The sequence below is a fragment of the Aspergillus pseudodeflectus genome (genome assembly GCF_044049435.1).
Source record: "Aspergillus pseudodeflectus strain CBS 756.74 chromosome Unknown BJX68scaffold_2, whole genome shotgun sequence".
NCBI classification, from domain to species: domain Eukaryota; kingdom Fungi; phylum Ascomycota; class Eurotiomycetes; order Eurotiales; family Aspergillaceae; genus Aspergillus; species Aspergillus pseudodeflectus.
The window spans coordinates 1-24,836 of record NW_027263778.1 but is presented as its reverse complement, the minus strand read 5'-3'; the positions used below and the strand labels follow the sequence as shown (position 1 = coordinate 24,836).

Genomic DNA, 24,836 nt, shown 5'->3' with positions numbered 1-24,836 from the left:
GCGGGCGAGAAGGTGAGATCTTGGCGGATGACCCCCCTGCAGGTCAGCTGTTCGGGACAGGCGTGGCGGGGTAATGATTTGAACTGGTCGCTGACGTGGCAGAGAGACGACTCCGCTGGGGTGGCACTCCCCACAGCCTCACCGCACTCGCTTTGAATCTTCCACCACATGTTGGACTTCCGAACTGTATTGAAGCCGTAAAGCATGGCTGATCCACGGGCCTACACGGTCGGCTGGATCTGCGCTGTCCTTGCCGAATACGTTGCGGCGCAAACATTCCTTGATGAGGAACACGAGGGAGCCGCTTATCTGTCTCCAAACGATGCCAACGACTACACTCTGGGTAAAATGGGTGGGCATAACGTTGTTATCGCTGTCTTACCCAACGGGGAGTACGGTACCTCCTCTGCCTCGGGGGTTGCAAGGGACATGTTGCACAGCTTTCCCAATGTTAAGCTTGGTCTTATGGTTGGCATAGCTGGCGGCGCGCCCCGCCTGGATGACGATGTCGTACACGATATCCGTCTCGGGGACATTGTTGTCAGCTCCCCGGGCCGGGGTAGAGGGGGTGTGCTGCATTACGACTTTGGCATACAACGGCAAGAGGGCTTTACACAGACTGGATTTTTGAACCAGCCACCAACTATCCTTCGGACCGCAGTCAGCGGGTTGAGGTCCCAGTATGAGATAAAGGGGCAGAAGCTCCAGGCGTCCATTGACAGTATCCTCGATAAATACCCCACTCTACGGGAGAATTACTCGCGGCCAGAGGCGAGCAGTGACCGCCTTTATCGAAGCAACGTTACCCATCCCAATGCCAACGGATTGGGCTGTGAAACAGTATGTGGGGATGATGCTTCAAGCCTGCGAGGTCGACCGGAACGCGCGGCTAACAGAGATCGCCCGGTGATTCACTATGGGTTGATTGCATCCGGAAATCAATTGATGAAGGATGCTTTATTGCGGGATCGGCTTTCCAGGGAGGAAGGGGTCTTGTGTTTTGAAATGGAGGCAGCCGGTCTGATGAATCAGTTTCCCTGCCTTGTGGTTCGTGGTATATGCGACTATTCTGACTCTCATAAAAATGACAAGTGGCAAGGATACGCTGCGATGGTGGCAGCATCCTATGCAAAGGATCTTCTATGTCGAATCAGTCCGAGCCGGGTGGATCACGAGAAAAGGCTTTGTGATGTGCTCTCTAGTTAGTTTGCATCAATGTGAGGTGGTTCTATGGCAGAGCAGCTGATGCATTGTAGGTGTCGAAGCGAAAGTTGAACAATTGTTGCACAACCACAAATATCAAGCTGTCCTTGACTGGCTCACTCCAACGGATTATTCCCCCAAGCAAAATGATGCCATCAGACGCCGGCATAAGGGAACTGTGAACTGGCTACTGGGGTCCAGAGAGTTTAATGAATGGATCACGGGCAATAATTCGACGTTGTTCTGTCCTGGAAAGCCAGGGGCGGGAAAGACAACGGCAACATCTTTGGTCATTGATTTTCTCTCAAATGAACTTGAGAAGCCCTCAAGCATTGGGATCGCATACGTTTATTTCAACTTCCGCGAAAGACAACAGCAGCAATTAGAGGATCTCTTACTGAGCATGCTAAAACAACTGGTCAGACCCGACGCGCTCGAAGCCATCAAAATATTCTACCAGAGTCACATGCGGAAAAAGACCAGGCCAGCTGTTGATGAGATCCTTGACGTCGTTACAAAAGTCGTTGCCAGGCTTTCCAGGGCTTTCCTCCTCGTCGATGCACTGGATGAATGCCATTCTGCGTCGAGGTTTCTGTCTATACTATTCGAGCTGCAAGTCAGGTCCGGCGCAAGTTTATTTGCTACATCACGGTTCATACCAGAGATCATGACATTATTTAGCGGATGCCCATCGATTGAAATCCGGGCTACGGACGCAGATATTGCGAAGTATATCGCTGAAAATATTGCACATGAGCTGCGACCAATTGTCCTGGAGGAGCCTGACATGCCTAGAGATATCATCACTGGCATTGTCAGCGCCTCTGATGGCATGTAAGTCTCTCTTAAACCAGTAAACCTCATTCATGGATTATGCTAAGTCTACTGTTGCATCTCCCAGGTTTCTCCTCGCGCAACTGTATCTAGAACTTCTCGGTAACCAGACAACACCTTTACGTTGGAAAGCTTTCAAAAGATGCCTTTGGCTGAAAAGAAAGACAGTGGCGATGACTTGCTGGACTCCGCATATCAGCGTGTAATGGAGAGAATTGAGGACCAGAGGGAGGGGTTGCGGCGGCTTGCCAAACGGGCCTTATCTTGGATTGTCTGCTCAATGCGGCCACTCCAGCCGCTAGAGCTTCAACACGCTCTTGCCGTCGAAGATAACAAATCTGAGCTGGACGAGAAAAACATGCCCAATCTCGCAGACCTTGTTTCTGCGTGCGCCGGGCTAGTTACGGTAGATGGTGACAGCAAAATCATCCGACTCGTGCACTACACCGCGCAAGAATACCTTGAGCGAACTTGGACAGTCTGGTTCCCTGGCGCGCATGTGGACATCGCAAAGACTTGCATCACCGCCCTCAAATTTGATAGCTTTAACGCCAACCCAGGCGCTGCACAAGCGGGCCCACAAAAAAACCAATTCGAATGTTGTGCAGTACTATGCATTACAGAACTGGGGACATCATGTCCGCCTGTCCGCGACCGATGGGGAGCAGTTCGCCTTGCGCTTTCTTCGGGATGAGAAACGCATGACCCATTACATCAGAGGCATGGCCTTGGCCAGCTCCCTTCTGGGTTCTAACGGCGGATACGACGCAGCCTCTGTTCAGGTTGCAGCGTTCTTTGGATTGCGGAACGCCCTGGCACTGCTGCTTGGCGAAGGTGATTATCGACAGCATACCAAGTATGTGCGGGACCTGGAAGTGAAGAGGGACCGGAAGGCAGAGGCTAAAGAGCGAGCAGAGTCGAGGCTCTCAAATCTCTTACTACTGGCCGCATCAGAAGGGCACGCCGGAACTGTGCAGCTGTTACTCGAGATGGGTGCGCAGGTCGGGTCGTCATCTATGTGGGCGCCCAGCCCGATGGTGATGGCCGCGCAGGGGAACCATGCTGCGGTCGTGGACCTGCTACTAGAGCATGGTATCCCCCTGGAAGGAGGAGCCCTCATCGCAGCTGCAGGGGCTGGTAGTGAAAGAGCCGTCCATCTGCTTCTCGACAAGGGCGCAGGCATGGACTGGAAAGACTCGCACGGCAACACAGCACTGTCATGCGCTGCAGCAAATGGACACGAAAGGCTTGTGCGGCAGCTGCTTCATCGTGGCGCCAGTCTCGAGTCCGGAGATTCTGACGGTATGGATCCATTACTACGGGCAGCGATGGCGGGGCATGAACCAATAGTAAAGGTGTTACTTGAACGTGGGGCTTGTATCGAGGTCATGGACGCCGCCGGGAGAACACCTCTGCTATTGGCGGAAGCGCATGGGCGCGAAGCTGTTGTTCTGACGCTGCTCCGTCAGGGTGCTCGCCGTATCGAAGATTCTCTGGGCCGGACACCCTTGCTTTGGGCAGCGGAGACTAGGCGAGAGGCCGTGCTGCGCTTGCTTTCAGAGAGTGCTACGCTGGAGGAAGTAGATTCTGATAATCGAACACCACTCTTGTGGGCTGCAATCAATGAGCAAGAAGCGATGGTCAAGCTGCTCGTCGACAAGGGTGCGCACCTGGAGGTACGGGACGACAGAGGTCGAACCCCATTGTTATTGGCGGTCGTCGCTAAACAAGCGGCGCTGGTACGATTTCTTCTCGAAAAAGGGGCCGATCTCGAGGCGGAAGACGATGATGGCCGAACTGCCCTCCTGTGCGCAGTAATGGGTGGAGACGAGCAACTGGCGGAGTTTCTGGTCGATCAGGGCGCTTGTTTGCATGCAGCGGATAACAAGTATGAGCGGACAGCACTACTATGGGCCTCAAGACGAAACATTCCAACGCTAGTAAAGCTGTTACTAAAGAAAGGCGCTTGCATCGATGATGAGGATTATGACGGTCAAACCTCGCTGTCTTTGGCTGCGAGGTACCGCTATGACAGAGTAGTACACCTGCTGGTTGAGAACGGGGCCTGTATAGACAGTGAGGACGATCATAGGCGAACACCAATTGTGTGGGCTTCTCTCAACAACCATCATATGATTGTGAACCTTCTGGCAAAGCATACCCGAGTGGCTTGAGGAAATCACCATTGTTTTGGATTCATCACTATACTTCGCTAGCACGAGCGGATTGCCGGGGCAGAGTATTATACTCTCTGCCTTGGTCGGCTAGCCTTTCAGGTAGTGTGGTTTGGGATTTGGTTGAGAAGGGCATCTGGGTAGGATTACTGTGGCAGAGAGGGGTTTCCTAGAGAAGAGCATTGACAAGTAAGTTCTGGGTGAGACGCTTGGACGTTTACTGTATGAATTGGAAAGCGGCATTGGCGAGAATACTAGGTTTATGACTCGAATTCCCAGACGGCACTCCTCGATCAAACAATTGAGTTCCCTGCAATATCCCTCCGCACTCTGCATCGCCCGATATCCTCCAATTCCTTCGCCACTGCTACAATGTCCATACGCCAATCCTTCGCTCATGTGGCTAACCATGCTTCGAGCTCAACGGCCGCGGCGCTTTTCTTCCTCCTAGCGTGCAGTGGTTAGATCAGATACATAGCCTGGCGTACGAGTATGTACTTCCCTTGTCGGCTTCCTGCCAAATAACTTGCGCTATCTGTTGGAGTTGGTCATTCCCCAACTGGATATCTTGTTCAATGGGCGAGGAAATGGGTCTCGAGAAGAGGTTCTCAAAACCTATAACCAAGGGGCCGCCAGTCACAGTCGCGGTGTTCGTCCGCCTGTTTCTCGTTATTTTGAGATGCTGCTCGGCGTGAGCACGACCATTTTCTCCGTTCTCCCACTTCTCTATGATGATCGACTCTGCACGGTCTCGGATGGCGACAGTCAACACTGTTTTGACGTGCCCCTCGGATTGCCTGAGCCAAAAGCGGATATCGGACTGCAATTTCTTCTGGGATTCCGAATACCCGACCTCCAGGACCACACTCGGCCAGCCCTTGTTGCGATTATAGGGTACCCTGATGGGCCGCCATGCTGCGTCTGGTTGCTTCGCGCCCGACGGGCCCTCGTTGCCCGCAGTTCCCGTTTTCGCCAGCTCCCTTGTCAGCCTCATTGGGCGCAGCGCGTCATGCACTACCTCATAGAATTCTGGGGCAACAACGCCATGCACTGACGATTCCACCACCATTCTAAATAGCAGGAGTTCAAGGGCGCTATCGTATGCACACCAGCGGCTAAAAGGATCGTCCGTGTCTTCTCCGCCGTCTCGGAAAGCGCTGTTGTATATTCGTCCGGTTACATTAGTAACGAGAAAGTATTGATCACAGTCGTCCTCGTGGTCACTGTTATTGAAGGCTATTGCAGTGTCCCTCAAAAATTGCTCCCGGCCTCGCCAGGCGTATTGCCGCATGGCCATGGCGGAAGAGGCAGGTGCGCATGCCAGGTTACCCAAGAAGCCGCGACCGGGGCTGTTGATGTAAGTCTCTGCATCGTCGGCATGTGCATCTTCGCGCAAGGCTCCAGTACTGAACATATTGGCTGGCACGTAAAGGGTGGGAGTTTCTTAAGCCGCCGAGTGTGAAGCCAATACTTGATTTCGTTGAATGGAGTCTCATCAGCCGCGGGATGGCGGCATATATCACCCTGAGAAAGGCTATTTGGCATGGTGATGTAAGTGAAAGCCTACTTTCCCTTATAAGCCTCACTTCACTTGCGAGTGGCTTGAGTAAGTGAACCTTGGCTCAGACTCGTCAGTATCCGCTATGTCTATCGGGGGAAACTCGCCAGGATTCGGTATAACTTCTGTTTAACTTTAACCCTAGCTGGAATATGCTTTTGCCGTGCAAACCAAAGCTTCTATTAACGCCACGGTAAGATCCATACCTTATATGGTACCGCAATACGCATAAAATGACACCGATTTCAACATCCCAAATAATACCGGCCATATGAGTTGTGGATGGATGGATGTGCGTCTATGGGCTCACTCGCTTTTTGCCTCTTGGAGCCTTTGTCACCACTGATGGGCGCCGAACACCTCATCGCAGACTATATTCACTACCAGGGACTTGAATGCCGCCGTTATACACGCAGCCGATTGCTATGGTATGATCGGATCAGTACTTGCTCTCGTATATTGAGAGAAAAATGTAAAAAGGACGGGGGGGCCGTTGGCCTTGCGTCTTGCTGGCTAAGAGGACTGGATGCTGTGAATTGGTGAATTCCAAGGAGCTGAGCGAACGATTCCGTGGAAAGCATGAGAGTAAATCCGAGCGGGGCTTGTGCCTCGCAATGGCGGGATTGTTCAGCTCGCAATCTCTTGGTACTACGGATGATCTCCTTGGCCTCGTGGCGGAGCGTGGCCCTGTCATGCTTGGCTCTCCGAAGTCGTTGCCGGATACAGTTAGCCCGACCCTTCTCTCTCGTCGGTGGCGGTTTCAGCCCCAGGGACACCGTGAGTACCATCTAATATCATTGCAGTCGGAGAGTTCAGAGTATGTGCATGGCTTGTCTGCCCTGCTACGCATTGGTTTCTGGAATCGGAAATTTCTCTGCTGGTCTTGTCCATGGCATTTCTGGGCGTCAGCAGGGAGCTGGTATTTAACGTTGCGCCGGTCCTGGCCATCCCAGTGGGAACGCTCTTACCTTTGGCATCGCACTGAACCAGACATCTCACTTGGTAGACCGAATTCCAAGATGGCAGTCCAACCTACAGGTGAAGGACCCAGCCCCATCTTCCCCGCGAATGTCAGTCCCGTGGTGCTACCACCACAGGGCTATACAGCACCATTCAGACCAATCGTCTTACCCCGTGCGCACCTCCCCCTCACACAGGCGGTCCTAATCATAAAAGATCCACTGACACTCCGCAGAAGTCGCCAAATCTTCCCAAAGCACAATAATAACTCCCTTCCTCCGCGCCTACAGCCACACCATCTCATCCCCACCCTACTCCATAACCCAACCCGACTTCCTCACCTTCCTCGACGGCCTCAACGCCGTCTGGATAGCGAACCCCATTCTACAAGCGACGAGTATCGCTGGCCAGGTCATGGGAGTGATCCACCCCGTCGAGATCGCGGGGTTGGTTCTCGAGACTGTTTCCGAGGTCGCGAGTGAGGGGAGCTCGTATCTGCGGACGAGGAGGTATCTGAAGAAGATGAATGCGGTGATATTTGAGCCAAGGGGGCTGCGCGTGCGGATTTGCGGGTTTGAGGATATGTTGGATACTATTGGTGTTTCGGAGAGGTGGGTGACGGGGTGCTTGGGGATGAGGAAAAGCGCGGATGAAGAGGCGGAGGTTACTCTCGAGGACCTTGAGAGGTTACTTGCAAGTGTGAATGAGACCGGTGTGGAGAGAGTCCATCCGCGACTACGTTTGCTTCATGCTCTGGAGGGGTATGTGGCCCTGCTGGAGCGGGTGGATATGCCGGTGGACACGCAGCAGCAGTCGAACGTACTGCGCCGCTTGCATGCCTCGTATGCTGCTAGGGAGGAGCAGAAGCGGACAGAGGGACTAGAGAAGAAACAAAACGAAGGCAGGAAGCGTCAGGCGGGGACATACCAAGAAGCAATTGAGGGGGTACAAAGGAAGAACAGGGAAATCGCGAAAATTCAAGAGAGGATCACGAAAGTTGAGGCGGAGCGTGGAGAGGATGAGGATGAGGAAGAGTCAACGAAGAAGATTGACCGGCTTACAGCTGAGATAAGAAAGGTCGAGAAGGAGAAGCAGAAAAAAGTCAAGGAAAAGTTAAGACATGCCGAGAAAGGGCTTGAAAAGCTGGAGCAGAAAGAAATGGAGGAGACGATGAAGATCAAGTGGCTCGTCATTTCTCGAATCGGAAACAACCGTGGCTGTCAAAGGGATTGTTTGAATGGAATGAACACCCAGTCGTCGATCATGTCATGAGTACCTTTCGCACGCAATTGTCCAGCCCAAAGTATTGTCTTGATTCATGTTTTCGGAGAACGTTCTGGTCGTGTGGCACACGTCCCTGAAGAAGCCACTGAACAGAGCAACGCCATTATTGCACCACCCGACGAGCTTGACTTGGACAGCTCCGGTCATTCACAACTGGTGACACTGCGCGACGGGGAGAGCTACAGAGAGAAAAACACCACTTGAGTCGCTCAAGATATCGTCATCGAAGGGACTGGAACAGGGTCCTCGTATTCGCAAGCTGGCGATTTACAGCTCCCCGCATGACTGGACCATGTTTCTTCACCAATACGAGGTGCGCGAACATCATTTCCTGTTTCCGGTTGAGAATGTCTCAGATTTCGAGATATAAGACGATGGCATTCTGCTCACTTGTTCTTCTCAGAGACTCCACGACGATTTCCCAAGACATCGCCCTCACCAACGATGCACGCCGCTACCCTCCTCGCGCTGCTCGCAGCAACCCCCGCTGTCCTCGGCGAGCTATACACCGCGAGAAAAGCCTACCAGCTCGCACCAGGAACCTGGATAGAGAATATCTCTCAGCGCGGCAGCCTCTCATGGTACACACGCCTAACCAGGCTCGATAGCCCCATTGTCCAAGAAGTCGATCCCTCGCATCAGCACGGCGGTCCTCGCACGATCTACACTTTCCCCGAGGCAACTAATGCCACTGGAATCGCTGAGCTCGCTGCCGATAGATACGCTGTCTTAACGCTCAACGAAGTCAACGATGCGACGACAGTCTCAGTCTGGACCCTTCAAGCCAGTGGGAATCCCACGGCGAGCAAAGTCATCGAGGGCGTGGCCGGCTCCGAGCTTCTGAATGGTCTTACCGCTATCTCGTCGACGATTGTTCTTGCGACAGATACCCTCGTCGGCGGTATCGTCCGAATCAACCTAGAAACCGGCGTCGCTGACAAGGTCCTTTCCGGCGCTGCGTTTGCCGTCGGCATCAACGGCCTCAAGTACCGCGCTCCATACCTGTACTACACAAACACGCTGGAAGGCACATTCAGCCGCGTCGCAATCGACCCCGTAACCGGCTCCCCAGCTAGCGAGGCCGAAATAATCGCCAGCGGCGAGGTACTCGTCGGCGCAGACGATTTCGCACTGGCTTACTGGACCGATGCTGCCTTCGTCACGAACTTTGAGAAGAACACTGTTGTTCGTGTCGATATTAATGCGGGGACAGCTGAGGTCGTTGTGGATGATATCCCTGCGCCAACTTCTGCGGCGTTTGGGACTTCGGGGGGGTTGTATGTTGCGACGAGTGGGACGGGAGTGGATGGTGGGGCGAGTATTTGGGCTGTTGTTGTACCGGATGAGACGTTTGTTTGATGGATTCGTTTCTTCTTTTATTCGGGGTACTGGGAGCATGTCAGCTTAGCCAAGAGGGGAATATTGGCTCTGAGGAGAAAGTGCATTGAGAACTTGGATACGATATGTAGCCGTGAGCCAGGGATGCCATTCAGGATGGCCTTATGACCAGCCGATGTCGGTTGGGGATACTTGGATTCTTTAGAAAAAAGACAGCCAATGAGTCTTCCCGATAAGAATAGCGTATAGTAGCCAGGCTCTGCTAAACTATGGTCTAAGTAAAAAGCTTAGAGTGTCTAACCTCTTGAAGGCGAATCGTCGGTATAATTTCAAGCACATGTAGTCTCCATAAGCCTTGCCTTGCAGAAATGCGATGACGAAACAATACCATAACTAACCCTAAGCTCTAGCGTCTGACTTCTCTACCTGAAATGACTAAAGGATAAAAAAAAAAAAAAGAACGAGAAAGGAAAAAAAGGCTGCACAAAATAAGAATCAGGATCAGATAAACATGATCCTTAGACAAAAGACATAACCCATGAATTCAGGGAAACCTGTCATCACACAGGTTTTTGGCCTTCGACGGGTCAAACATAACTCTATCGAATGTTTGCAGGAGCCAAACTGGCCGGTTGGTCTAGGCAGCCCGCACCACAGGGCCAACTCTAGTTCTCGCCAAGGTTAAGTATACTACTCGGCAACGGCAAGTTTGCACCGGCAGACGGGACAGGAATACCACCCAGACCGGTGAAGCCATTCGCAGCCACGGCCGGCTCCTCGGCGGACGCGTCTGCCTCCCCACCAGCCGCTGCAGGCGTGGGCAGTGCACCACCAGCATCGGGCAGGACACCAGGGAAGCCTAAGAAATCCGGAAGGCCCGCGGCGCCCGAAAGGCCAGGGGGGACAGCAATAGGACCAGGAAAGCCCGGGATGCCCGTTGGTGCGGTTGTTCCTGAGCTGGATGTGGTTGTCGTGGCTGCTTCGGCGGCCGCTGTGGATGGGAGTGCCGCGCCGCGTTGGGCGCCGGGGACGAGGGGGTTTGCCGGCGCGGAGGCGGGGTCGGTAGCCGTCTCGGGGGTCAACAAGGGATTTGAACCGGCCATGCCGGGGACAGCTGGGAAGCCTTGTGGAGCGGCGGCGGTGGAGGGTGCGCTGCCCTGGGTTGGGAAGTTGGGGAATCCAGGGAACGCAAAGGGGCCCCCAGTACCAGATGGCGCAACTCCTTGGGATGGAAAGCTTGGGAATCCTGGAAAACCAAAGCCACCAGGAGTGCTGAACGGTGCGCCGCCCTGAGCTCCAAAGCCAGGAAATCCGGGGAAGCTCACCCCACCAGAGGGCGCGGCGCCTTGGCCCGGAAACCCTGCGAATCCTGGGAATCCTGGAAATCCTGGAAATCCTGGAAGCCCTGGAAATCCCGACTGTGTTGCAGCTGGCGGGTCCGACTCCGCCTTCGAATCAGCGGGGTGAGTGGCATCGGTAGAGCGGCCGTCATCACCGGCAGCAGCTGAAGGTGATGAGCAGGCATCGGAGCGTGGGGCGTTGACAATGCCTGAGCTGGCTGGAAGACCGCCAAAGCCTGGAAAGCCAAATGCGCCTGGGAAGCCACCAAAGCCACCAAACCCAGGCGGATTGTGATTCACAGCAGATTTCTCGTCGCTGGTAGTGGCAGGCGCTTGGAATCCGGAAAGGCCTGGGAAACCCGGAAAGCCCGGAAAGCCGGGAAAGCCAGGGAAGCCTAGGGGAGTCCCCGTGGTAGTGATTGCAGATGCAGACGATGGACAAGAGGACTCGGGAGGGGTAGGCAATGCAAGGGCAGAGCCAAGCATTCCGAGGGTTGCGTAACTGCAGTACTTCATGGTGATGGTTGATGGGAGAATGCTTTAGTTTGGATTTGCGTTTAAGGGATTGACTTCTAGTACTGATAAAGAAAAACTCGGGGTTGCTTTATACACTTTCTCTGTGGGTTTACAGTGCTTGCAAACAGGAGTAGTGAATATGAGGCCCTTCCACGCGGGCATCCGGATACCGGGTGCAGCATTGTGTAAAGATTGTTCCCAGAAGATATTAAATGAGGTAAATAAGTGTCGGCCAATCTCGCGTATTGGAAGCTATAAGCAGATCTCACGATGACCGAATCCACCAGCCGCATCCAGTTCTAGGTATATACTAGGAGGTGACCGAATGCAGCCCTGGGCAAATCCCTTCGGAAATGATATCCGGGGGAGCTCACTTGCGTCTGTGCAAAGAGGTCAGAATACCGTGGCTTGCCATAACCAGTCGGGGGGATGTATGCAATTGGCAGTTAACCGAGGAGTGATAGATCGATCCACGTTGTAGCAGGTTGACATATCACATGTGCCATGGTTTAGCGGCCTTGTAGGTAGACTAAGCAGGGCAATTGCATTACCTCATTAAAATTCCGGGCCGGCCCTTGTCACACATACCAGACCCCAACAGGGTGATAGATCGTCACCTCAACCCTACCTCGACACCTGGCCAGCCACCTGGCCAGCCACCCGGGCCTTGGGTGCTGCATCCACATTCCCGCATTCCTCTATATTGCCTCTTATTCGTGCGGAGCACGCCAATAATACAGCCACTCGTCGGCCCCACCACGACGCTATTGGCTTTGGAGAAAAATTCCGGGGTGTTACAGTCATATTTCTCACCAAGGGTTGTCCGCCATCAGCTAGCTAGGTTGTACAACCACCCTCGTCCGGTCCCGAGCGCACATTCTTAGGGCCTTACATTACTCAATATAGACGCCGCCCGACTACTTTCGTCGAGAAGAGATCGTTTCTACGGCAAATGGGAGGGTCGATGATCATCTGAATCATCGCGCAGCTTGGCAGCGCTGGAGCTACGCCTTGTACCACCTCTACCGTAGCTGCGTAGCCTAGACTACTTTGTGCCGCGCATGCCGGTCGCATCCTGATAGAAGTACAGGTGAAGGCCGAATTCTACTGTGGCCCTATTAGGAGTAGGCATTGTTCGTCTGATCTAATTTCCGGGAATGTAACGTCTTGGGTCGTAAGTCAATGCGTACCCCCTTACACTGGTTGTTGCGTTTAGTCTGAACTGTTAGGGCGTAAACTGCTAGGGTTCTTGAGTGATATTCAGAGAGTCCAATATCGCAATTAGGAAAGTGAGATGTGTGCAGAGGAATGCAATACTACCTTACTCAAATGTCCTTGCCCGTTTTCTAGGGGAGGACCATCGCCATGCCAAACACTACGTATACTGCTTGCTATAAAGTCCGTGCGATGCTTGAATATAAGCAACAAGACCCCTCAATCACAATAACAGGAATAGGGGAAGCTTGGGTCCCATTATGTATCACGCCGGTATGATCAAATCCGATTGAGACGACCCATTTGCAGTTACCGTGCACTGACCATGGAATTTCTTCTTGTAGCGCTCGTGGTCCAGAAGACCCGCCAAGAGGACGGCACATACAGGGTCCAACAAGTCGAAAACAAACGGTGTCTATCGCTATCATCGTTTTCGCAAAGGAGTGATAGACACCCAATCAATGTGACAATCAATGATGCCTTCCACGTACGCCTCCCCAGCTTCCCCCTCTCTCCTTCAGCTCCTCGCCATCTGACCCCCCTTATACGGCCCCTGTCCTAATTAAACTGTTCTAGATAACCGGCTCAATCGACCCCATAACCTCGGAAACAATCCTCGGCATCGAAATAAGCGGGACAGACCTTGGCGTCTTCCATGGGATGGCGAACCACGCGATGGAGATTGACCTGCATTTACAAGCCCTAAAGGGCAAGATCACAGTTGAGCTGAATGCGTGTGACGAGCTGTGGGTGCATGTTGATACGGTTACGTGTGCGAAGAACGAGCGGTTGTCCAAGTTTAACTGTAAGCGATCCGAGCAGTTGCAGCGGTTCCCGGGCCTGGATGGTGAGCCGTGGTTGTGACATGGATAGGATGTTCTTTCTTGGTTATGCTAGGAAAATTGCAGCGTACTGGATGATCAAGCACAATATATTCTAATGCAACCTATTTCCTGCGCCCGTCTTAAGTGAAGGTATAAGGCTAATTGCCGTGTGAGTCTCGAAGATGCTGCATATATCTATCATTCAAGAGGTTTTCAATCTCCAGATGGCTGCAGTGCCGTACCATGGAAGTATCCTCGGACTGGGCTTTCACTGGCACTCCACAGCTTTTTCGTCACAAGCAGGCCAACTATTTAAGTAAAGGCAGCCAGGCACTCGGGCTAGAGCATTAGAATGCATGAGGTGTAAGAGTTGTATCCACCCCACAGGGTTTTCGAGGGCGCGATATATATATTTCGTGACCAAAAGTTTGACAAGTTGATTATCATTATTGGTAGTGTGGAGAACATATTGAAAGCGCAGCAGAGCTAGTAATGTATTCAAATTTTCCTATCCCCGTAATCATGTAGCTGGTGGTGAGGTAGCTGGTGGTGAGGATGGTGTTTAGTTGTGGGGGCAGTTCTTACAGGGGTTGTTGAGCTGCCCTTCGCGCCCTGGCGAAGAAGAGGAGAAATCACGCTTGGCATTGGCATAATTTAGCTTATGTAGTGTGTAAAGTTGCCAAGGAGATATTCAGTCCTCGATGGTCTAACGGTCATGATTTCCGCTTGTCAGATTACGAATGTGATCACAAGCGCGGGAGACCTGGGTTCGACTCCCAGTCGGGGAGACTTTTTTTTTTTTCTCTGGTTGGGGCGGATTAATTGTGGATCCAGCGATTACTCAAAGTTGTTGCTTTGAGAAACCTGGTTAGCAGGCGCAACTGTAGGTGTTTCGCCGATGTTACACACGAGGATGGTTGCGTTTTGGACATAAAACCAGTCTCTGCCCCTTGCAGACAGTCTCCCGTTTGCTCCGTGCACAATTTTTCATTCGGGGTCCCGGAGCTCCGGATCGACCATACACCGGGCGTAAACTAGAAAAGAAGGAACGCGGGATCACCGGAAGCTGATGGTGAAGAGCCGGAGAAACATGGTCAGCCCTTCTACATCTGCTGCTTCATTCTTCCGCCGTTTTCGATTGGCGTGCTCATGCAGGCAAGGGGCCTGCAAGGAGTCGCCCGCATGAACAGCCAACGGGTTACAACCAGACGATAGCGGATTCTGGTAGGTCATAAGTATAGTACCAAGGACATGAATTCGGACGTGCCATGTTATGAAATATAGGAGCAAAGGTTGCGTTTGCCTTGGCCGACGTGACCATGAGAAGCGGAGGCCTGATATATCAGTTACCACACGTCGAGTGGGCTGGGATGTCAAGGTTTCCGGAAGTATTTTCCAATTGCTGTTATTGTCACGTCTTACTAAATCTAAACCGGTTGGTTGATCGTAATACTATTACTGCTACACTTGGCTCACCTGTACTGTGAGACTAGTCTCCACACCTTTCACGCAGCAATAGTACACTGCTATTCACATTATATCGTAGTCAGCTGCTTCTATTTGAAGGTTACGACGGTGCCTCCCTGTTCCGTGGCTCGTCTAAAAGAACGTTCACAACCAAAAGGAAGTTAGCCTCCGCGGAAAGCTCTGGTTGAACGGCATGAACGAGAAGGAGTAGGCCGTGCCATAGTTAGGCTCCGTTAATGAGGACCGGGCAGTCGCATAGATTGATATATTAGATAGTGTATATTGTAATGCCCTGGAGATAGCGATTGCTGACAAAAGTCGAAAAGAAAAAGAATTAAGGTCCTTCCTTCGCAGGAACTCGGAGCCTCCACGTCGAGCCCTACAAGCGAGGCCGGCCCGCCCTGTCTCTCCCTCCTTGGCCTGCAAGAACCGCCAGTTTCAGTAGCATCTCTTGTATTCTGAGGAGGATCTCCAGCTGCAAATTCATCGTTGCATCGATCGTGTCAATGATCCCTCCCAGATTTCCCCAGTCCTGCGGCATAACGTTGTCGCGTTGTCTGCATGAAACCTCACACTGAAGCTGCCGAATAAGCAAGGTCAAGGATTCGCTTCGTCTTGAGAGCTAATGTGAGTCAGTGCACGCATTCAGTTAAACCCTGGCGTAGGCCTCCAGTCCTTACTCACGGCTCCGAAATATTCCTCCAACGCTAGACAGAGATCTGTGGCCTCTTGTGCAATCCCATTTTCCCTACTACAGATGAGGAAATGTCAACAGCCTTGGGCGTGTCGTGGCAGGATGGAAGACATACCGTATCAAATCCAGGGGTCGTACCTGGTTATTCGTTTCGCACAGAGCGGTCATTTTGTCTTGGGATGCAGAGCGCTTGCGCCTGTGAAATATCAATCAGCAATGGGCAGCGTCACTTGAGGAACTTTATACAATCACAGCAATCCCCGTGATAACCTCTATCGGGCAGCATGTGCATGGCATCCCTAATAGTCGCAGATAGTACATATGGCGCTCATATCATGATGGTCATGGAATATTTACCCGTTGGAGAACAGGCAACCTAGCTAGCTGAAGCGTTGGGTGGCATCACCAACTCGGCAACGAACTGTGAGATCTACGGACGCCACAGGATGTTCATTGCGGCAAAAGGACATATTCAATGCAATCGCAACAGCGGTGAGCGGAGAAGGTAAGAGGGAATATGAAGTGTCTCAGAGTGATCGCCAGGTCTGCCACGGAGATGTTTTCCAAGCACACTCATTGGGCACGAGGACGGACAGCCAGAGTTGATTCAGGGGCAGTTTTTGCGCTGCGCAACGCCATTCATTCAATTATTGAAATATCAAAGCCAGATGCCAAGGGCTCTTTGGGCACACCGTCTCCATGAGCGTGCAGCTAGAGAAAGGGAGTTGAGGAGTGGCCTGGGGACCGCTGTCCAATATCCCAGGTCTGATTTTGGAGCTAGGCGACCCTCATCCAGATATATTGGATGTGTTTTACCGAAACAGCCGTGGTCCTCTTGCTCACACACCGAGTTCTCCGCGCACCGTCGAGTAGTCCAGAGGAGTCGGCTTCTTGTATTGGTAGATTCCTTGGGCAACATGCGTTGTGATCGCGGGATAGCCATTGACACACGTGGAAGGCCAAATCTCGTAGCCTCCATGCAATGCCCACCCATATTTAAGGGCTTCTCAAACTGGTTTCGCCAGTAGCAACCGTGCGGCTGGAAACGCAGAGACACAGGAATAGCCGATGCCAACGATGCTAGTCGTTGCTTAAGGCTCGCGGGGAGCACCGGCTGGAGTCCGCTCTAGAGCAGCCTCGCCGGAGCAAGCAAAAGGAGGTTGCCTATTGTACGACCAATGAAGTATGTAGCCATGAATGTGGCGAATAGTGAGGGTGCATAGGGCATTGAAGCGACTCGCGACAGAATGCTTAGTGCGACCGAACCACTCGGTATGCTCCAAGTGAGGCGACTTGTGGTGTCGGGATTATATCTCCGGCTCAATCATGTTGCAGCTGTGCAAGGGGGGGGGAAGGAATGTACTAGTACCTGTTTGTGGTACGGCCCGTAACCCTACCGGGACTTGGAGTCCAGGCCCCGTTTGGAAGATATGCTTGTATGCCTTGGATGGATATCTTTTCCAAGGAAATAGCAAAAAGGTGACAGCGTATGTGATTGAGTAACTGTCAGACGTTGTGCACTGCCGGCAGGTACCAGTCCGCCGCCTGTCGATACAAGACTGGGCTCTACTCCGAAAAAATCCGCGAGACCCTACACCTACAGCTTCTAGAAGAGCGACTCGTTCTATATTGATGGACACCAAGAATGGCACCCGCACCCGACCCAAGACGGCACCAGGTATCGCCAGGACCAGCCTATAACTTGAAAGAACCAGTTGCCCTGTCAGCCGTTCAGCCACTTCTCAAACAACAACAGGATAAACAACCACCGCATCAATTGGGACCGTGCAACGCGGCGGTCCTCCCACAGGGCCTCGAACGGTCTTTAAAGCTTCATTGGAGAGACGCGATCAGGGAGCAGACGGGGTGCGACGAGACTCCTTACCAGGATACACGTGGCAGCATGCACACAAGCCGGAGTTTCTACAGCATGGCGCGGCTGGTGGACATTAAGCATCAGCGCGGCTTCTGGTCCAAGGTTCTGATAGAGTATGGCATCTACACACTCTTCATCGCCTTTGTATACTTCGTCCTCATTGGGATGCCGCTCTGGAAAGGCGCAGTCTTCTGGCTGTACTGGATCATGCGACACAAGTTTGTGTTCCAGGGAGGGTGGGCTATTGTCATTGCGATACTAGTCTTGTGTGTTGCACTCTATCTGCTACGAGCCAGGAGTCTTGCTAACTACGTTATTAGTTACACCTATACTCCGCTCCTCATCATCTTCGAGGACGATGCACCAGGCCCAGAGTATTACGAGCAACGGAATATCGAGCCTAGAGCCCTCAACACGGCTCTCCTCATCCCAACCTATCGATCCGCGCCTATACTCGGCAAGACACTCGAGGCGGCACTGAAGGTCTTTCCAGCAGAGAACATCTACATAGTTGCCAACGGAAACTCCTCCACGCCGTTGGACAACACCGAGGAAATCTGCCGGGAGTACGGAGTGAACCACATCTAGAGTCCGGTCGGTTCGAAGATCGTTGCACTGTTCGTTGGGTGCTACGCCGTCAACCGGTTTCGCTCCGTCCTCGTCATGGACGACGACTGTGTGCTTCCACCAAACTTTATTGTCGTCGCCTCTCGCCTATCTGATAGCACGCGATGCATCGGCTACACGATAAAAGCTGCAGGTCTTGAAATGAACGAGGCAACATGGTGCCAGAAAGCGCAAGACCTGGAATACAAACTCGCCGGGCTACAGCGCTGTTTCTCGGCCACGGTCGGTAGTGCGACTTTTCCACATGGGGCAATCTCTCTCTGGGATCGCACATTTCTACAGAAGACCTTGGAGCATCACCCTGGATTCTCCATTAGCGAGGATTGGTTTCTTAGCGACTCGTGTCGCAGGTTAGGCGGGCGGATTCAGATGTGCAGTGCTGTGTTTGTAGAAACAAGCACACCACCTACTTTACTATTTGCGGAGAAGAACGGGGAGAGAGGAGGGTTTAGTGAGATGACCGTCTTTCGACAGCGGTTTACACGGTGGAATTTCTTTACGACGACGGGCGTGTGGCACAATATCTCTTATATATTCGGATCGTGGAAATTGGGAGGATGGGAAGTGGGGACGAAGATATTCGTGTGGCAAGAGGTATGGCATACTCCCCTTTACCTAATAAGATAACTCCAGTTAACCTGGAAGATCCAGGTGTACGAAACAATCCTATACCTGTTGACCCCGTTCATCCTCCCAGTCTCACTCATCGTCCAGCCATGGTTCTGCGTCGCCATGTCCTTTGGTATACTGGGTCTCTACCTGCTCCAGGTCCTTATTTTCAACGAGTTTCACCTTCGACGCAAGAATGAGCGTGTGAGCATGTTCACCGTGCTGGGATTCTATGTACGTTCCCTGCTTCATCCTACGACTCCACCGGGGCTAGCGCTGATTTGCGTGGCTAGATGCCGTACAAGATCATCATCAGCTTTATCAATGTGGGCAGCTGCTACTGGGCGCTGTTCAAGTACGGGCGATATTTCGCGCAACGCCATCCGAAGCTTACGGAGGATCACAAGGCGGTTGGTCTGGTTTTGACTTTGCAGAATGCGATACGGAGTGGTCAAGGAGTGGCCAGAGATATTAGTAGAAGGTATCAGAGTCGGAGAAGTGGGCGTAGAAGTGGATCATTCCGAGAAGAGTGAATGTGGAATTCCGAGCCGAAGCATATTGAGTATATACCTTACTGTCTACGTTGTGGAAAAGATATCATTGCATATCTATAGAATGAAATTCTTATAGCGACCGCGAACAAATTATTTGACAGAACGATACCACCAAGTTGGAGAGATATCAGCCTTTTTAGGGCATAATGTCCATCTTCAGGCACCGATCAATACGCTTCCCAGCAAAGACTGGAACGCCCGCCGCGAGAAGCTTTTTGCACTCCTCACGCCCGAGGAGGAGGTACACCTCGTCATCAAGGCCCGTAAAGATCTCCGTCTTGTTAAAGTTCTCGTGAGAGACCGGATTGATGTTCTCGAGACACTCAAGATACGGCTGCAGCAGAAATGCCGCGACCTCATGGGCCCCGGCCCTGATCGCGCTGCAGAGGGCGGTCATCAGGCATTGCGCCTGTAAGAGATGAACACTATGCTGGATCTCCTCTTCTGTCTTGGACTCGATCCAAGGAGCGCGGCTGTGCGTCTTCTTGTCATCGATCAGGTCATCAAGCAGCATCGTCATAACCTCCATGCTGCAACTCTCCGCGGCACCACTCATCGCCTTCTGAAACTCAGCATACAGAATATCCTCCCTGAGAATCCTCTCGACAATCGACGTATTATCCGCCGCAACCGCACAATGGAACGCACAAACCATCAAGAACCGCCGCGGCTCCGGATGTGCCATATCCAAGATCCTCGCGACAAGATCGTCTGCAACAGCACGATGCCCCTTGCGAATCGACGCGCGAATCGCAGGCGGGATCCGCATCGACCATTTGACGTCGACGGCGCGCCGAAAGACCTGCTCCGCGACGAGCTGGTAGCTCTTCAGGTAGCCGTTGCTTGCTGTTTCGTAGAGGATCAGCTCGACTAGTTCATATTCGCGGGGGGAGGCGCGGATTCTGGGGAGGACTTTGGAGAGAGCTGAGGGGTTGTCGAGTTTTAGGGCGTTGATGATTTCGCGTTCGGGGGAGACCATGATTAACGATTGGTGGACTTGATTATCTCGGGCTGTGCTGGGACTTGGGATATGCGTTGGATGGTGATCAGGCGAGAGGATATGATGCTGCACGGGGAGGGCGGAGGACTTGTGTTGGATACGGCACAGGATGAAGAGGGCGGTTTATATCTTGCAATGGTAACAATGAATAACGGCATCAATGGCCATTTGAAAGAAAGCCCTTTGATCGAGGTTGTGCTAATAACAATGAAAGGCCGCCACACATGCCGTCTGCAATCCTTTGTTTTGAAGGGGAATGGTGACTGACTCACTACTCCTGCGACAATGGGCATTGAGGATTTCCTTGAGCATCTAATGCGACCGCTCAAACAGCCATATCGACGCCGCCTCGTCCCCATCACCTGCAGTCCCGGGTGCTTGCCGCCTCAGCGCTGTGGACATCTGCTCGGCCTGTTGGGGAAGGCGCGACGGATGGCCGGAGGCCGATTCTCATCACCTCCGTGGAAACGTTGCGTCCTGTCGATTCGTCCTCATAAACAACGAGCATCTCTTTATAGTAATCCACATCGATACGGTGAAAGTTTCACCAAGATATCGCTCGGCATCAATTAAATTTCTCTACAGGACCTACGTTGTCTACGCTAAGCCGCGCAGAGACCAACAACTCGCTTTCCATCACTTGCTCTCCTGCGTCGGCCTCTTTGCGTCGCTCCGCACAGTGGCTACTGCAATCACTGTCGATTAGACTCTGTGACAAGGAAATGCCGGAGAGTGGGATTGTCAAGTAATTGAGGGTTGACTTATCAGGTAAGCCACAACGACGGTCTCGCGGCTAGCCAGGCAGAGTCGGCGTTGCCAGTCGCGATTGATGGATTATCACTATTTATACAGCTTACACAGTCATTGGGCGTTGCCTTCAACAGGCGCACAAAACTGATCATGTGTAGACTACACAGCCGTCCACCGCAGTTGCACCCCATCAGGATTCCTCATCGACAGCGCCAGTTTGCTCACAGAATCTCGAGTCAGATCCAGCAGCCTCTCTCGCAACAGCTGCGGCGAGTCCACCCCGTCTGTCGGTAGGGGCTCGCATTTTCCATTCCGAAAGAGGGTTGCCATGGTCGCGACAAACTCAACCTGCGACATCTTCATTCCGGGACAGATTCTCGGCCCGCCAGACCAGGGGATGTACGTGCCCTTTTCTGGGGTGATGAGCTGGCCGGCCTCGTCGATCCATCGGCTGGGTCGGAACTCATCTGCGTCGTCGCCCCAGATCCTGCGGTCGAGGTGCAGGCTGAGTTGGCATGCATAGATGTCCATCGGCGGCATCAACAAGTGGGTCTTTCCGGTCGCATCGATGAGTTCTTGAGGTTCGAGAACTGCACGGGTTGTGTGGAGGACTGGAGGGAAGAGGCGGAGGGTTTCGAGCTACATGTACAGATTAAAAAGGCTGGGGCTAACAGGGGTTGGACAGGGGTTAAGATCGCACCATCAACGCAAGGGTCCGTCGGCATTTTGGAAAGACCTCTTCGTACTTCCACGTCGATGGATCGTCAGAAAGACCATGCAGCTCTTCGCGAATCCAGTCCTGCCACTGTGGGTATGCGGCGAGGAAGCTGACCGAATAGCCCATGGTGTTTGCGGTTGTTTCGTACCCTGCCGTGGTGAAGATGAACAAACTGCCGCTGATTTCGTCGTCGGATAGCGAAAACTGGCTCTGTCCGGATCGTCGGTCCTCGTCGGACAGCTGCAGCAGCAGGCTGAGGAAATTACTGCGAGAACCGCCCGCCTTCTCTGTAGCATTGCGTTCCTCGTTAAGCACTTCCTGCACATACTCTGGGGTTCGCTCCATGTGATACCCCAGCAGCTGCAACCCACGCGACATGATGGGCAGCTTCATAAACTTGGTTGGAAGCAACGCCGCCTCGAGGAACATCTGGGTAATCAGCGAGAGCGTCTCAAAATAGGCGGCCTTGCCAGTCGTCGCTGCCCCCAGGCGAGCCCGCAACCCCGGTGTCCAGTGCTCTTTCTGGCTGAAGCCAGCTTGCCCGATCACGTTGATTGCCACGCTCTTCAGCCCGTCCAGCGTTTGATTCCCAGGGTTGTCGACGATGTACTTGAACATATCCTGGGCCTGCACTTTGCTCTCCGTCCACACGGTCCTGCTAATCCGTTCGTCCAGATTGGATGCGAACATGCGGCGATGTCGTTTCCTATCCGCTTAGTGCCGATTCAGGGGTACGAGGAGATACAATGACCAACTCACCATTCATCACCATTTGCCTGTCGCGAGTCAGAATCTAGTCCACGGGAACCGCTACAGCCGGGAAACTCACACAAAACACATTCGAACCGAGGAACCCCATAATCTTGGCGACAATGGGCGCTTGGGGGAAATCATTTCGTCTCTGGAGCATGCTGAGCGCGAGGGTGGGGTCCGCAATCCTGGTCTCATCAGAACTGATCCGCTCAACAGCCTCGATTCGCTCACCAGACCGAACACTCGTCGGGGGTGACAAGAATAAACACGTCGCCGAGGCGGTCGTGATATGCGCGCTTGTTGCGAAACTCCCATCCATGGGCGCAGACCTCGAGTCGGTCGAAGATCCAGTGTGGCAGGTATTTCTTGTATACAGGCTGCAGGGCCGGGCCCAGGATCATCCACGGGATACTTTTGGAGAAGACGGGCGAGACAAAAACTGGAAAGCCTGTTTGCCGTGCATGGCGGTAGAAGCGCAGGAAGGAGAAGAACTTATAAATATAAAATGCGACCAGCAATGTCGCTGTCGCGGCCAGGAAGCTGAACGCCATCACGGCGAACAAGTTGGCGTGGCGAGGATGGAGGACGAACCTTTGGCAAAAAGTGGTCCGCAGGCTTTATTTAACAAAGTTGCTGAGGGTCCCACTCATCCGTGTTACCAAACAATCTTTCTTTATCTGCCAGCTGATTCGCCCATTTTGGCCCCAGGATGCTCAGCTCTCAGCCTCCGTTTACGAGCTGTGGGTCTCTTGCAGGTGGTGCCTGGCTGACAGCGATACTGATAGGCTATTTCGTCTACTTTGGCCAAGGATTCGGATCTTCACTAACTAATGCCAGAGGATTTGTTGACTAACGTGCCTTTCTTCCAGTAATACCGGGGTATAAATCGTCAATACCCGATGTTCGACGCTGACCACCCAATTGTGTGATCACTGAGCAACAAACAATATGAGAATTAACAGTCAAGCTTAGGTTGCTTTCAGGATCTAGTCCACCCATTTCCTGCTTATCGCGACCATCGTTTTTACGTTGGTGGTCGTTTGCGTGCAAACAAGAATCGACCAGGGTTGTTGCGTTGTTGCTTTGTCTCGGACAGACGAATGCCAAACAGTTGATTGCTCCTGTTGAAAGCATCGCTTATTCCACTACGTCCGCCTCACTATTGACCCTCTTCAAGAATCTCTCCTGAACAGTCCTCAACCGATCCAGTATGCTTTCTCGAAGCGCCAGGCCACTCACACACCACCACTTGCTCCCAGCCAGGTTGTATCCCAGCGTCGTGCAAAACTTCCCCCAGTCAGCCACCTTGTCGATATTCGGAATGCCCACCACGTCGAGCCCCAGATCCATGCTACATCGGGAGATCCAGTATCTGTCAGGCAGTTTCCACCCAAGAGCGCGCGGGGCTCTCCGCACACCCCTCACGTCGTTGCGGCTGAAATTGGGAAGCATATACAGCTCGTCGATGATCATAATCCGAATCTCGAGCGGCAGATGCACCGGGGACCGGGCCGGATAGCCTACTCGGCTGGCCTTTTCCGATCGAGACGCCACTTGCCGAATCATCTTCTGTACTTTCGGCAGATGGAGTGGGCTGTCGGACGCGTGCGATTTTGCACTCCAAGGGCATCTGGCCTTTGCCTCTAGCTGACGGACCCCAGGCTGGCGCCAGATATACCGACATGCGGGATCAGTGGGATGAGACGGATTCGCCTGCCAATGCTGTGCGTGTTTGCTCCAGTACTCGTACATTGTCTCGCAGAAAACGCGCAGGTTGTTCTCGACGACTTCCAGTCCAATGACGTGGCCCACCAGCATCCAGCAATGGGCATGGACCGGGTATCCGAAGCGCATATTGCTATAATTAACATCGAGAGGGAATATCCGCCACCCACGGGCTCGGAACACCTTGCACTGCCGCTTTCCATGCGACGCACAGCTCGGAGCGACGATGCACGCTTTTCCCGGAGACGCTGGGACAACCGCTTTGCTATCATTTTCTCGGAAGCCGATGCCAGTGAGTGCCAGTGTCGAGTCTGGAGGACCTTCCACAACTAAGCAGGGTCAGCATCGGCGCCTCTTCGGCAGGCCAAGGGTCGAATTGCTCACTCGCGCGGAAGAAATGGCCCCACTGGGTAGATAGCTTGCCAAAGGCGGTCTCCTCGACCTCGGGGGCCGGCACTAGGTGGTCCCCCTTGAGCTCCTTTTCAGCCCAATCCTTTCGCTCGGGGATGGCGAGGCCTTTGAATCTCCGGTCACCTGCCTGAATCATCATCCCGCACAGGAAGCAGTTCATCCCGTGGCCCCATGTCGGCATGAAGCTCATGTTGCATTTGTAGTGAGGAGACATTGGTGTATCTTGGTCAGAGACGGGCAAGTCGCTGGCGATGTTGGAGGGGCTGACGTGCGGGGTGGAAGCAGCTCCCTGGGTAAACAGTCATCAGGGGCAAAACAAACTTTGAGCAGGCGACCATGCCACCACCAGTGACATCAGGTCCGAATAAAACGGCAAGGGCGGAATAATTCTCCTCTCCTCTGACAT

At 53.0% G+C, this 24,836-nt stretch overlaps 10 protein-coding genes and 1 non-coding gene across 11 annotated transcripts; 6 read left to right on the top strand and 5 right to left on the bottom strand.

Moving 5' to 3' along the window:
* Positions 1-204: 204 nt before the first annotated feature.
* On the top strand, positions 205-3,978 carry BJX68DRAFT_251851 (uncharacterized protein; the record flags this gene model as incomplete). The annotated part of the gene is made up of 8 exons (XM_071042462.1): positions 205-1,153; positions 1,203-1,217; positions 1,257-2,037; positions 2,170-2,536; positions 2,661-2,871; positions 3,124-3,516; positions 3,622-3,903; positions 3,959-3,978. 8 exons carry the CDS (start codon positions 205-207, stop codon positions 3,976-3,978), a joined length of 3,018 nt encoding a protein of 1,005 aa, XP_070904704.1.
* A 699-nt stretch (positions 3,979-4,677) lies between these two features.
* On the bottom strand, positions 4,678-5,625 carry BJX68DRAFT_260983 (uncharacterized protein; the record flags this gene model as incomplete). The annotated part of the gene is made up of 1 exon (XM_071044027.1): positions 4,678-5,625. One exon carries the CDS (start codon positions 5,623-5,625, stop codon positions 4,678-4,680), a length of 948 nt encoding a protein of 315 aa, XP_070904703.1.
* Positions 5,626-6,788: 1,163 nt separating this feature from the next.
* BJX68DRAFT_260982 (uncharacterized protein) lies at positions 6,789-8,001 on the top strand (the record flags this gene model as incomplete). Its single annotated transcript, XM_071044026.1, has 2 exons — positions 6,789-6,903; positions 6,965-8,001. The coding sequence occupies 2 exons, from the start codon at positions 6,789-6,791 to the stop codon at positions 7,999-8,001; spliced, it is 1,152 nt and encodes a 383-aa protein (XP_070904702.1).
* A 456-nt stretch (positions 8,002-8,457) lies between these two features.
* On the top strand, positions 8,458-9,372 carry BJX68DRAFT_260981 (uncharacterized protein; the record flags this gene model as incomplete). The annotated part of the gene is made up of 1 exon (XM_071044025.1): positions 8,458-9,372. The coding sequence occupies one exon, from the start codon at positions 8,458-8,460 to the stop codon at positions 9,370-9,372; it is 915 nt and encodes a 304-aa protein (XP_070904701.1).
* A 644-nt stretch (positions 9,373-10,016) lies between these two features.
* On the bottom strand, positions 10,017-11,207 carry BJX68DRAFT_260980 (uncharacterized protein; the record flags this gene model as incomplete). The annotated part of the gene is made up of 1 exon (XM_071044024.1): positions 10,017-11,207. One exon carries the CDS (start codon positions 11,205-11,207, stop codon positions 10,017-10,019), a length of 1,191 nt encoding a protein of 396 aa, XP_070904700.1.
* Positions 11,208-12,747: 1,540 nt separating this feature from the next.
* Positions 12,748-13,286, top strand: BJX68DRAFT_260979 (uncharacterized protein; the record flags this gene model as incomplete). Its single annotated transcript, XM_071044023.1, has 2 exons — positions 12,748-12,909; positions 12,999-13,286. The coding sequence occupies 2 exons, from the start codon at positions 12,748-12,750 to the stop codon at positions 13,284-13,286; spliced, it is 450 nt and encodes a 149-aa protein (XP_070904699.1).
* A 655-nt stretch (positions 13,287-13,941) lies between these two features.
* On the top strand, positions 13,942-14,034 carry BJX68DRAFT_t14. Its single transcript has one exon. It is a non-coding gene; the product is annotated as a tRNA-Asp (tRNA).
* Positions 14,035-17,310: 3,276 nt separating this feature from the next.
* BJX68DRAFT_251850 (glycosyltransferase like family 2-domain-containing protein) lies at positions 17,311-19,052 on the top strand (the record flags this gene model as incomplete). The annotated part of the gene is made up of 5 exons (XM_071042461.1): positions 17,311-17,549; positions 17,604-17,819; positions 17,874-18,504; positions 18,562-18,753; positions 18,813-19,052. The coding sequence occupies 5 exons, from the start codon at positions 17,311-17,313 to the stop codon at positions 19,050-19,052; spliced, it is 1,518 nt and encodes a 505-aa protein (XP_070904698.1).
* Positions 19,053-19,630: 578 nt separating this feature from the next.
* Positions 19,631-19,886, bottom strand: BJX68DRAFT_224172 (uncharacterized protein). The gene has a single exon (XM_071038228.1). The coding sequence runs from the start codon at positions 19,847-19,849 to the stop codon at positions 19,691-19,693; it is 159 nt and encodes a 52-aa protein (XP_070904697.1). The 5' UTR covers positions 19,850-19,886; the 3' UTR covers positions 19,631-19,690.
* A 639-nt stretch (positions 19,887-20,525) lies between these two features.
* BJX68DRAFT_224167 (cytochrome P450) lies at positions 20,526-22,878 on the bottom strand. The gene is made up of 5 exons (XM_071038227.1): positions 22,526-22,878; positions 22,371-22,479; positions 22,301-22,317; positions 21,524-22,247; positions 20,526-21,462 (listed from the first exon to the last, which is right to left on the bottom strand). Exons 1-5 carry the CDS (start codon positions 22,843-22,845, stop codon positions 20,983-20,985), a joined length of 1,650 nt encoding a protein of 549 aa, XP_070904696.1. The 5' UTR covers positions 22,846-22,878; the 3' UTR covers positions 20,526-20,982.
* Positions 22,879-23,431: 553 nt separating this feature from the next.
* On the bottom strand, positions 23,432-24,620 carry BJX68DRAFT_260974 (uncharacterized protein; the record flags this gene model as incomplete). The annotated part of the gene is made up of 2 exons (XM_071044022.1): positions 23,432-24,348; positions 24,404-24,620. The coding sequence occupies 2 exons, from the start codon at positions 24,618-24,620 to the stop codon at positions 23,432-23,434; spliced, it is 1,134 nt and encodes a 377-aa protein (XP_070904695.1).
* Between the last annotated feature and the right edge of the window lie 216 nt (positions 24,621-24,836).